The sequence below is a fragment of the Pelodiscus sinensis genome, chromosome 4 (genome assembly GCF_049634645.1).
Source record: "Pelodiscus sinensis isolate JC-2024 chromosome 4, ASM4963464v1, whole genome shotgun sequence".
NCBI lineage: Eukaryota > Metazoa > Chordata > Testudines > Trionychidae > Pelodiscus > Pelodiscus sinensis.
In genome coordinates, this window is record NC_134714.1 from 74,752,975 (window position 1) to 74,765,899 (window position 12,925).

Genomic DNA, 12,925 nt, shown 5'->3' on the forward strand with positions numbered 1-12,925 from the left:
ATGCATCTGTTCATGTGCATGTCATGACTGCAGCTGGGATCTGTGCAGATTATATAGACTGCTTTACGGATAAAATTTTACATTTCACAAACATATGTGCAGATTAATTTAATTTAAAAGCAACCAACCTAGAGGAATCAAAGAGCAGGGCTCAGTCTGGAGTGAGATAAACAACAGCCCTACATTAAGAAACAGCCCATACTGTATCTGATGCTTAAATGTTACAGATCTAGATTAGCATATTTAGAAATATGACAGAGAGACGGTATCTTCAAACTGAAAGAGGAAGGATCTCTCAATATGTTCAATTTGGCTGTGAAGATAACCTTTGGATATATAATATGGAAAAAAGCTAAACAAAACTGTTTAGTAACATAGCTGATGGCAAGGATAACAATTTTGACACTTCCTCTCTCATACAATCTTCAGATGTTCCTGATCCTCCAGAGGCTCCCAAGATTACTAACGTTGGAGAGGATTACTGCACAGTGCAATGGCAACCCCCTAAATATGATGGAGGTCAGACAATACTGGGTAAGAATTTATTTAAAAAAAAACCCAGAATCCTCAGCAGAATCATCTATGCCGTCTAGCCCTTTAAAATTAGATCTGAGAACCATTATCAGCCTGTTCATACAGAAGTCAGAGATGCTGACTCTTAAAATAGAGATGCCCACTACTCATTCTCAAGCTCTCTGACATTCTGGCTCTTAAGTCTTAAGAGCAGAGTGCCCTGTATCTACCCCCATCCAAATCAGAACACACATTTCACTGACTGAATTAAGTCTGTCTTAGACAAAGGTACAAATGGGAATGTCTCGTGTCAAGGCAGAAGGAGAATAAAATTGAACATTCCATTTCCAGTCCCTTAAACTTTGCAGATTTGCTGGGATTTCCTTGTTTCAGTACAGTGCACCCTTTGTGAAGCCCCATGAGAAGCACTTGTACTATGTTCCTCCTTTTTAAAACTCTTCATACATAATATTCTAGGAGACTAGTGTTCATATTAGATGTTTGTTTTTCCCCACAGAAAAAGAGTAACTTCTAGAGAAGTCACTTGTACCCGGTGCAGGAATAATAGGACCTGTGAAGTGCCATTTCGCACTCCAAGTAGAAAATAGTTTAAACTATTAGATGCAATAAAAAAAAGCCAGGGGTTGACATGCTGCTGTTCTCAAAAGCTTATAAGATACTGTAGTTTGGACAGGTCACACCACTGGTTCAGTTATGTGGAACTGCTTGGGGATGTTAATTTTTGTTTTCAATCCCTAATGAAAATTTTAGTTAATACCATGCCAAGGTATTAACTTGTTGGCATTATGATGAGCATCCCTCAAATAGCACAAGGATTTTGCTATTAGCAGAACAGAACAAAATCTGCAAGCACTATGTTTAACGACAGTTAAGGTTACAAAGTCCACTCCCTTCACTGAAATCCTTAAAAGCATGAAAATAAAAAGTAAAGGGGAAAGACTTATGCCTTCTGTCTTCATATTACTCACAACATTATAGTTGATGCATTCCAATACTTCATAAGGCTCTCATGTCCATCTCTAACAGACAGAAAAAAATACATACTCCAACTTTATCAAACTTATACATTCTAGCAACAAACCTTAAATGGGCTTATATGCTTTTATATCAATAGAGCTCCACTTTTGACTGTCATGCATTCCATATATTTGTAATGTTATTCTGCCTTAACACTGTTACTACTAAAATTACTGTTACTACTAACATAGTTTTTAACCAATTTCCTAGGTTTTTTATAGTTTTGATATATAACAATGGATAGCTTCTTACATAGAGGAAAGTGGAACAGATTTTGCCTAGAAACCAGAGGGGAAAACTGTGTTGCGGAAGCTGCTCCTGACTACACTGATCCTTCTGAAGAGTGAGAGGGGCTGTGGTATACATCAGAAATGTCTTTGTTTTGTCCCCATTTAAAAGCTTTTAATATTTAATCCCCATTTAAAAATTACTGAAAATTAGTATACCCCGAAGAACCCTCCATGTTTAGAACTGATTACATAACATATCAGCTAGACGGACCCTCTGTGAAAAAGTCTGTGTGACTTCCAAAACCCTCCAAGTCTCACACAGACTTCTGAAAATTGGATACAGCCAATAGCAGCTGATGCTATATTATACTATGCAGTGTAGTCATAGCAGCTTCAGTCCTAGGATATTAGAGGCATAAGATGGATAATGTAATATGTTTTAGTGGACCAGCTTCTGTTGGTGAGACAAGTTTTTGAGCCACACTTCTTCAGGTCTGGCATTATTATACTAGCAGCTCTCTCTATATCGATTTCCCATCCCCATCAATATGAAGCATGCCTCTCAGCCAATGTGGAACAGCTCCAGAAATGATGGCTGCCATGCTGGCCAACAATAAGAAGCAAATCATTGACCTCCAGAGGCAAAAACATGAGTCTTTACAGCTTGTTCTAAAGAGCCAGCATCTCAAGCTTAGGGCTGTCATAGACTCACATTCTCCGTAGATTAAAAACAAAGGGAGGAGACACTCTGACAGCAGAAACCTGGGCTGACAGATGGATCTGCAGCCTGCCCTGCTCTGACAAGCAGAGCACAGGCTGACAGCTGGATCCCACCTGGAAGTGACATGGGGAACTGCAGCCCACAATTTTCGGACAGTGGTGGCCACAGCTGCATGGGATGTGGCAGGACTCTTCACTACTCCCATGCATGGCTTTCTTAGTATCTGTGAGACATCAGACATTCATTGCATGCTTTTTTCTTCCAAGAACTTAAAAATATTATCAGCAGCGGGCTTACAGTGAGAAACTGCTTATGAGAGAAATGGATCGTTTTGTATCAAAGGAAGAAAAGCATACAACACAAGCCAAAGTGACAGCCGAAGTGGAAGTTAAAGCAAAAAGAAGCTAAAAATATGATAAAGATCATTTCAAACTGGGCTTTACATGGACCTGGTCTAGCGACGTACCAAGGCCTCACGATGTTATATGAAGTGAAGTACTGGTAAATAACAACATGAGGCCCTGCAAGTTATACCAGCATCTCAAAACAAGACATCTTACTCTAGTTTCTTAAACCCTAGAGTTTTTCAGAGGCTACTCAATGAGTTAACAGAACAAAAAAGGTTGTTGAAGTCTACAGCACTGTTAACATAAAGGCTACTGAGGCTTCTTACCATGTGGATTTGTGCATTGCCAGAGTGGTTGAATAACACAGGTGAGAAGTTACTATTTGCAGCTTCAAAAGACATGTAGTCATGGTAGGAGAGAAAGTAGCATCACAGCTGGATGGGATCCCATTTTCTAATCACACAGTTTCACAACATATTGCAGAGATGGCCACTTACATAAAAGAGCAGCTCCTAAAAAGTGTTCATCAGATCTTATATTATCCAATTCAAATAGATGAGTCTACTGATCTATCAAATGCTGCACCCAATGATGTATTCATTTTGCTATAGCAACAGAGTTAAGAGAAATTTCTGTTTTGCCATCCACTTCCAACATGGACAACCGGTGAAGATCTTTTTAAACTACAGTGGAAGCTTTATTATTCAGCACTCATGGGCAATGGGGGTTGCCGGTTAACTGAATGTGCCGGACAACAAAGCTTATTGCTCTGTCCATGCTCCCTACTAGCAGATTAGGCTTCGAGGTAGGCTGAGGGAAAGGAGGTACCTGCTGATGGCATTAGCTGATAATGCTTGCTGCCAGAAGGCCCACATTGGACAGCTGGACAGGTGGGAGTCAGATGCGGGCACCTAAAGATGTGGCAGTATTGTGGCTGGGGGCAATGTCAGTTAAAGTTTTCTGGCTATCAGAGTTCTGGATAACAAAGCTTTCACTGTACAGGCAGTCCCCGGGTTATGTACAAGATAGGGACTGTAGGTTTGTTCTTAAGTTGAATTTGTATGTAAGTCGGAGCTGGTACACTTTGTAGGGGAAACTCTAGCCAAACATTTCTCCAGAGCTCAGTTTTATTCTCCCACACCTCACTTCCCTCCGTCCTTTATTCTCAAGCTGAGGTGTCTGCTGAGAAAAGCCGCTCCGCATCTCCCTGGTCTGCTGGGGGAAGGGCGCTAGCTTTGCATCTCCCTGGTCTGCTGGGGGGAAGCAGCTAGTGCAGGGTTGCCTCACCCCGTTTGTAAATAGGGATCCGATGTAAGTCGGATCCATGTAACCCGGGGACTGCCTGTATTAAATAATTTTGTCCAAATCACAGGCCTTTATTGGGGATGTTATTTTAGAATTTGCAGCGATGGAGCATCGTCTATGGCAGGATGGTACAGAGGACTTGAGACAAGGGTACAAGAAGCAGCCCCTACAACATCATGAAATCATTGTACAATCCAGACAGACAGACATTGTCAGCTAAGAAGATGGCAGAGGAGCTCAGCTGCAGTAACAATTATGAAGTTTATAATATCGTGCCCAGTTATTTCAAGAGTTTTTGCCATTTTATGTGAAGAGATGGGGACGAACTTCACACAGTTGTTATATGCAGATGTTCATTTGCTGTCCAGCAGCAAGTCGCTGACGAAGCTATGTGAACTGCATGAGGAAGTCTATATTTTTCTTGCCAATAACAACTCTCTATTTGTACAGTATTTCAGTAACACTTGGATATCCTTGTCATATCTGGCTGGCATATTTGAGCAACTGAATTCTCTGAATGGATCACTTCAGGAACAATATGTAAATATTTTCATTGCTAACGATTGGATGGCAGCATTCATTAATAAACATGAACTATAATCTTCAAGTGTACTGATGGAATCTGTGTCAATCTTTTCAATACTAGAGGACATTGTGAAACAATGCAGTGATCTATCAGTTGACAGTATCCAGGACATAATTGTTCAGCACTTCGGAAGTCTGCAGAAGCAGTTTTATGAGTGCTTTCCTGAAGTGGGAAAAGACAAATGTAATCAATGGATCAGGAACCTATTCAGGATTAATATGAACCCCAGATATGCCATCTTCAAAAGAAGAGGAAAGCCTTATTGACCTGTCACACTACAAGAAATTGCAGCACAAATTTTCACAAAAGCCAGTCACAGACTTTTAGTTATGAGTGGGATCTGAGTTTTATGATTTTGTACATTGGGTATTGAAACCCCTTATTTCCTTTGATATCTACCCGCCTATACCAATCAAGCATCTCAGTATTAACTGCAATAAAAACAAAGTACTGTTTCTGTTGAAGATGACTTATGACTCTTCCTTTCTACATTACTACCCTGAATACTGCTATTTTCTACAACAAGGAAACACACACACCCCTCCCTCTGATCGATAGGACTGACTGATATTATATTGATTGAACATATAATTGTTTGAGATCATGTTTCCTAAAAAGTTTGTGAAGTTTTATATTAGCTTCTATTTGTATTCTTTTTAATTTAAAATTAATATTTCTGAGACATACTAATTTATAGTTGATCAAATTTTTATATTTTTATTATTGTTTGCAATATATAGGATTTTCAAATTGTTACACTGTTCTACTAACTAGAGAGAAGCATAGTCATTTTCCCCATAATTCATGGAGTCTCACTATGACTAATTTTGAACAGCTGCTTTTATTACTCAGAAAGGTAGAGTGGTGCTGTGGGTAAGATTGGGGTTTATCCTGTTATATTATGTCTACACTGCAATTAGACACCCCATCTGCTCCCCTCGTGCCAGCTGATGCCCCCCATTCCTCACCCTCCTCTGCTTTCCTGGATCCTGCCCTTCTTACTTCCCTCAGCCCTCCAGAGACTTGCCCCACCTCCCCATTCTCTCTGACCCCTACACCTGCCCTTTTCCCCTGTGCCCACCCCTCCTCTAGCATCCCCTCTCCTAACATCTCCCTCTATCCACCTGCCCTACCTCTCTCCTCTGCCCTCTGGTGCCCGTTATTCCCCTCCCCATGTCTTCTCTTCTGCTTCACAAACCCCCACAATCCCCCTGGCACCCACTACTTCCCTTACCCCCTGTACCCTCCTGGTGCCACCCTCTTCCATCCCTGCCTCTGCCCTCCCAACACCTGACCCCCTTGCGCTCTTCCTCCTTTGTGCACACCCCCTCAGCACCCTTTGCCCCAGTTCTCCTCACACCTCTGAGCCCTCACAAGACTTGCTCTAACCCCTACCTTCCTCATGTACACTGCTCCTTTCAACCACTCTTCTTCCAGCACCCACTTCTTCCCTCTCGTCTTCCTTCCTCTTGCCCACATTACTCCTCCCCTCTCCTCTCCCAGAATTGCCCTGTCCCCTCCCCTTTCCTATCCCCACTGACACCTTCCTATTCCCCACCACCTCCATTCCTCCTGCCCTTTCCCCTCATTGTCTTCTCTTGGCCTCCTGGCATTTGTCCCTCCTCCACCCTGCCCCTTGGTGCCTTCCCCTTTCTTCTCCTGCCCTGGCCCGCTACTCTCCCCTCAGCACAAGCCCCTTACTCTCCTCACCCGCATCTTCCCCTTAATTATCTCCCTGCCCCTTCCTTTCTGCCATCCTAAAACCTGCACCTGCTGGGCAGCTACCCTGTGTGCTTGGGCTGGATCCAGGACTCCGGTGCTATTTTTAGTACTGCAGCTCCAGTCCAGAAGCAGCTGCACCATGGGCCAGCTCCAGTCCTGGCACACAGAGCAGCACACTCCATGTGCCGGGACTCAAGCCAGGACCACACTGCTCTTTTTAATACCATGGTCCCAGCCCCAGCAGCCACAGCCCCCAAGGGCTGGAGCCAGGCCACACTGGTGACTGCCCTGCTGCTCCTGGGATGGGCAGCCACCCATGTGCCCCTCCCTGAGAGCAAGTAGGCCACAGCTGGGCAGCTCTGCTAAGGGGGTGGGCGGGAATGAAATTCTTGGTGCATATCCATGCAGGTCTGCACTTTACAGGGAACCCTAGTGTGGACCTGCTGCCTTTTTCTAGCCTGGCTGTCTCCCTGAAGCCTTAGTACACTCAGGCCTTAGCTCAGGCCCTGCAGCCTGGGAGTGAGGCCAAGCCAGAGCTCCTCAGCCCTGCCTTACTTTTCCCAGCATTGCTTTGTCTCAGGAAGCCTCCAGCTTCCTTGGCAACCAGGTCCTTCCTGCTCCCCAGCTAGAGAAAGAGTGTCTCTGTCTTTGCCTCCCTGCTGGAGCTCTTATTTATAAAGCCCCCAGCTGAGCCCTAATTGGCAGTATTTGCCTCAGCTGTGGGGTTTGCTCTCTCAGCCCTCTGCCACGGCTGTATTTTACCCTTAAAGGCCCAGTGCAGGGCAGACGCTCCATCACAGGGTATTTGACTGCATTGTAATTTAAACAAAAGCAGAAAGAGGTGAGATTTTAATTAGAGGCGTTGTCTTTCCAAATCCAGGAAGTTTTCCACTAAACTATGTGGGTATTTGTTGAATCTCTCTCACTCACATGTTTCTTTGTCTCCAGCTAGACTGGACGCAAGCCAAAACAAGCTTATCAAATTAATTCAGCAGGTTCAGCTGGGAACTAACATTTATCATTATGACTGAAAATGTATAAAATCTTCGACAAATAAAAATTACTGATATATGATAGACAGTCTAGCACAATGGTTCCCAACTACCAGTCTGTAGACTGGTGGTGGGCCACGAACCCCCGCCTATGGGATCACGCCCCCAGGCACTAATGAACTCCGTTCACTGGGGAACAGTTTCCAAGGTGCGTGCCTAAAAATTCTTTCCCCACCCTCCCATGATGAGTAGTGCTGCAGGCTGCCCCATGTGCTGCAGCTGGCGCTGGGCTGCAGTGAGGATGTCCCTAATGGGGCAGCCTCACTACGGGCCCGGATCCCGCTCTCCAGAAGCCATGCAGCCCGGCCAGTGGGGCCGTACAGCAGGTAGCTTTTCTGAAGGGCAGGGGGCCTGCTACAGGGGTGGCTAGTCCACATGGCACAGTGGGGCTGGTCTGGGGTGGCTGGGCCGTGTGGTGGAGCAATTTGGGGGGCCAGGACTCCTCCAGGGGTTGGAGCTGTTCCAGGGCTGGCTGGGCAGCGTGGCGGAGCACGGCTACTCCAGGGACCAAGGCTGCTCCAGGGACAGCAGGGCTACGTGGCAGATCAGGGCCACCTGTCCGTGCTGAGCCCTGGGGGCTGCCTCAGGGGCCCCCTGATGGGGTGGCCGGGGCTGAGCAGGGGCTGCCACTACCCAGGAGGCTGGGGTGAGCTGAGGCGACAAGGTGGGAGCCAGAGTCAGCACCCTGCCGCTTTCAACCCAGCCTCTCCCTAGCTTGGTCCCCCATTTCCTTTCTTTCCCTCCCTTCTTCCTCTTAGCCACAGCCCCCCTTCTCCTGCCCTGCTTGCTGTACCCCTTTGCCTCGCTCCAAAAATTAGTGAAAACCAGAACTATCCTGAAAAGCATGCCATCTGTTTCACAATGTATGATTTTGATCTTCCCATCAACACAATGACATGTATTGTGTGCGTACAGATGCAATGTAAAATAACATGTGACTGCTTTAAATTAATTACTATAATGAATATATGCTATTGTGCAATTAATTATCATAATCAGGGCTCGACAAACTATAGAATCTACTCGCCCGTCGCGAGTAGATTTCAGCTGCGCACCCCGTTTACCGGTGGCGCGCACATGCGCAATGTGGCTCTTGCGCATGCGCAGCGTGGCACTGGCGAGAGGGTTTCGCCGCCATTTGTCAAGCCCTGATCATAATTAATATGCAAATGTTTCAGTGCTGGGGCACCAAAAATTTTTGAATGAGTTTAACAGTCCATGATATAAAAAAGGTTAGGAACCACTGGTCTAGCACAGAGAAGGCAACAGTGTGGACAAAGATCAGGTCTCAGAGTTTCACATTTTTTGGAAAAGCATGCAAAAATGAGCAATCCGGTGCAAAAACTGCCTAAAGGGGATATTTTTAAATTCTTTTTATTCTCTCTGTATCAATTCAATTAAAAAAAAAACATGAAAAATTCAAACAGTGCTCAAAATTTATGTTCTATATTTTATTTTTTGCCATGTCAATGATACTTTTACAAAACAAAGGTTTAAAGTTCTTGTTAAAACTGAATTTTGTATGCAACATTAGAGAAGTCAATTACTATATAAATAAAGACTGAAGAATTTAATGGGAAAAGTTGACAGTAACATCATGCTGCCTGAAGTAGCTCACATATGATTACCAACCTCAGGTCAGATTGTAAAGAAAGGCACAAACCCCAAACTAGTTGTGAGTTCTATAATTAGATTTCACCAACCAATAAGTATGAACACTTTAAGCACTATAGCAGTCTTAACATGGAATCTCAGATAGCCCTCTTCAATACTCCAGTCTATTTTACCACCCAAGCAAACCTGCGTTTGTGCAGATGGTCCCTTACTCCAGAAATCACCATGTTCAGGTTACAGACAAACTGAAAGGATCAGACACTTATCTAAGGTCAATTGCACCTTAGACTTCACACCAAATACAACATTTGTAGCCAGCCTATAATAAACTAAGGGGCTGTGTCTAGACTGGCAAGTTTTTCCGCAAAATCATCTGCTTTTGTGGAAAACTTGCCAGCTGTCTACACTGGCCGCTTGAATTTCCACAAGAACATTGATGATCTCATGTAAGATCGTCAGTGTTCTTGCGGAAATACTGTGCTGCTTCCATTCAGGCAAAAGCCCTCTTGCGCAAGAAGGCCAGTGTAAACAGCACAGTGCTGTTTTGCGCAAAAAAGCCCCGATGGCTAAAATGGCGATCGGGGCTTTTTTGCGCAAAAGCGCGTCTAGATTGGCCACAGACGCTTTTCCGCAAAAAGTGCTTTTGCGGAAAAGCGTCCTGCCAATCTAGACGCGCTTTTCCGAAAATACTTTTAACAGAAAAATTTTCCGTTAAAAGCATTTCCGGAAAATCATGCCAGTGTAGACGTAGCCAGGATGTATTACTAGGAAATAAGAGTTTGCAAGGTTTAAAGTAGGTAAAACACATAGGATGTGTCTACACTGGCACGATCTTGCGCACAAGTGACTGCTTTTGCGCAAAAAATTGCTGCCTGTCTACACTGGCCACATGTTCTTGTGCAAGTAAACTGATGTTCTAATGTATAAAATCAGGGCTTCTTGCACCAGAACTCTGATGCTCCTGCTCAGGAATAAGCCCTCTTGCGTAAGAGCTCTTCCAGAAGAGGCCAGTGTAGACAGGCAACATAAATTTCATGTGCAAGAAAGCCCTATGGTTAAAATGGCCATCAGAGCTTTCTTGTGCAAGAGAGCATCTACACTGGCATGGATGCTCTTTCGCAAAAGCACATCTCTTGCTCAAAAGCACATGCCAGTTCAGACGCTCTCTTCTGGAAGAGTTTTTGCAGAAGAACTCTTCCGCAAAAGAGTTTTTGCATCAGAACGTGCCAGTGTAGATGTAGCCATACAAATTAGTTAAAATCTTAGGTTCCAAAAAGTATTAGAAGATGCTGTGATATGCAAGCTTTCTATGTCCTTTAGAGCTAATCAGTGCTAAGCAGCTGGGGGATCCCTTGCTTATGCTTAGAAACTACTGCCCTCTCTAAATGCCAAGCAGCATAGTGATACAGTGAATTTATTCCCTCAGAGTTCTTCCAACTGATGAGACAAGTGTTTGTGCCTATCTCCTCTTCATGGGTGTGTGGTAGGACAATCAACAAAATATTTGCATCTTGATGTTTTACAAAGGATCATTTGCTTTGAATGGGCCTTCTTATGTGTGGGACCAACACTTCATATTTCCCGACTTGGGATTTACATCATTACTGAGTTTTACAATGAAACAGCTGTTGTGAGATCAATCTATTCAGTAGCCTAAGTGCATTTCATCAAATCTAAACACTAAACACATTCTTATAAACTTAACATCTGTTATAGCAATGCTAACACCCAGATGAGCCAGACTGGTTTCCAGCTACACATCTGTTGAATTCCATGAGACCTAATGGCCTTGGCCATGAGTTTGCACCTAGGTTAGGTCTACAATGAAGGGTTTTTGCGCAAGAAGTCTTTTGCAGAAGAGTTCTTTCACAAAAACTTCTTGCACAAAAGCACATCCACACCTCAAAGCGCTGGCTTTTGCGATGAGCTTTTGTTCAAGAGAGCATCCACACTGCATGAATGCTCTTGTGCAAGAAAGCTCTGATGGCCATTCGCAGAATGGCCATCAGAGCACCTGTGCTTTTTTGGATAGGCTCTATTTGCACAAGAAACCCCTGCGGAGCGTCCGTACATGCCTTTTTGCATCTAGTGAGTTTGCACCTAGTGTCACAGCATTGTAAGTGAAAAATGTCAGGGAAAGTCAAAATAATAGGATCTCACTCAAATAAAAAATATAACAACAGTGCCTGTTCTTTTAAATTATCTTCCATGCAAGGATTTCAATGTATTTCATACACAAATTATGTGGGAGCATTCATAGTTTAAGGCCAGAAGAGATCATTTGTCAAAAGTCAATTTTCATCATTACCCCTACATTTTTGGGTGTAAAAAGTACAAAAATAATAAAGCACTGTACCCTGCCAGACTTCTCTCAAGTACACCTAAGGGTACTTGTACCACTGGTTGAGAAACACTGAACTAAACAGATTGAGCTTCATAAGTCTCTCATGGTAAACCATTTTCTTCAGCCCTTGAATAATTGTTGTGGTTCTTTTTCCACCCTTTCCAGTTTCTCAATATCCTTTTTAAAATGTGGATCCAAAACTGTACACAATATACAATGGTGAAAATTACCTCTCTACTTCACCATAACTACTTCCATGTTCATTTAACCAAGGATCACATTAGCCCTTTTTGCCACAAAATCAAACTGAGCGCTCATATTCACTTCTTTGTTCACTATGACTTCCAAACTCTTTCCAGAGTCCACTATTTTCCAGGATACAATCCCCTGTTCTGCAAATAAGGCATACATTTTTTGTTCCTAGTTGTGTCTGTCTTTGCAGTGGGTTGAATTAAAATGCATTTTGTTTGAGGCTTTGCTTAACAAGCAATGCAGATCTCACTGTATGAATAGACACTGTCTAACATCCTACTAAGTACAGGTTGAACTCTCTTAACTGGGATTCTCTGGTCCAACAACATCCATGGTCCAGCACGGATGTTGCAGGGCCAGCAAGTCCCAATGGAAGGCCAATGACAAGGTTCCCTCCAAAGTCAGCAGGGCAGCGCCTGCAGCAAGTTGACGGGGAAGCTGCCTTGTGCATGGCAGTAGAGCTTCCCAGCAGCATTTGCTGACCTTCCACGTGGCTGCCCAGTGAGGCTGGAAGCCACAATAGTTCGGTGGGGCAGGGAGCCATGGCGCATGCAACTGTCCAGCGGGTCCTGGAGCTCCAGGGTGGCGTACGCAGCTGTCCAGCAGGTCCTGGAGCTGCAGGGCAGAACACATGGCTGCCTGGTAGGTCCCGTAGCCCCAGTGTGGGGCTGCCCAGTGGGTCTTGGAGCCCCGGCGGGTCCCGGAACACAAAAGCAATGTCCCGAGGGTGCAGGACCAGGGAGGTCCATCCTGTACTAATGGCTGAAAAGTACGTAATCATTGTCAGATTACATGAATACATCATCCTGCTTTCTAAATACAGAAAAGAAATACTTACTCAACACTTCTGCCTTTTTTGCATCATTATTAACAAATTTAACCAACTCTATTTAGGAATGAACTACACTATACCAAATCTTTATCTTGACATGAGGCACTCATGCCTTGATGAAATTATTAATGAAGAAAACTTGTTCCCAGGCCATGTAATGGGTCTAGAGATGGAAGACCGGTACTCTATTACTACTCAGTTTTGTTTATAGTTTTTTTACATACTTCAGTATACATAACAGAATACTGTTATTGTACAGCATCAAGAGCATGCTAGATAGCTGCTTAGCAACAGACATAGAAAGGCAGCCAGAGTCCCAAGAGCTACCACTAAATTTCCAACATGATCAAACAAATTATGTCAAATAAT

General features: G+C 43.9%; 1 protein-coding gene across 1 annotated transcript in view; it reads left to right on the forward strand.

Annotated features, from left to right (window-relative positions):
* The window catches only part of MYBPC3 (myosin binding protein C3), a 156,483-nt gene that overhangs the window by 90,521 nt on the left and 53,037 nt on the right, over nucleotides 1-12,925 (forward strand). Inside the window, exon 23 of the mRNA XM_075927458.1 lies at nucleotides 430-534. Coding sequence (XP_075783573.1) covers nucleotides 430-534 — 105 coding nt within the window. The remainder of the gene's footprint in view (nucleotides 1-429; nucleotides 535-12,925) is intronic.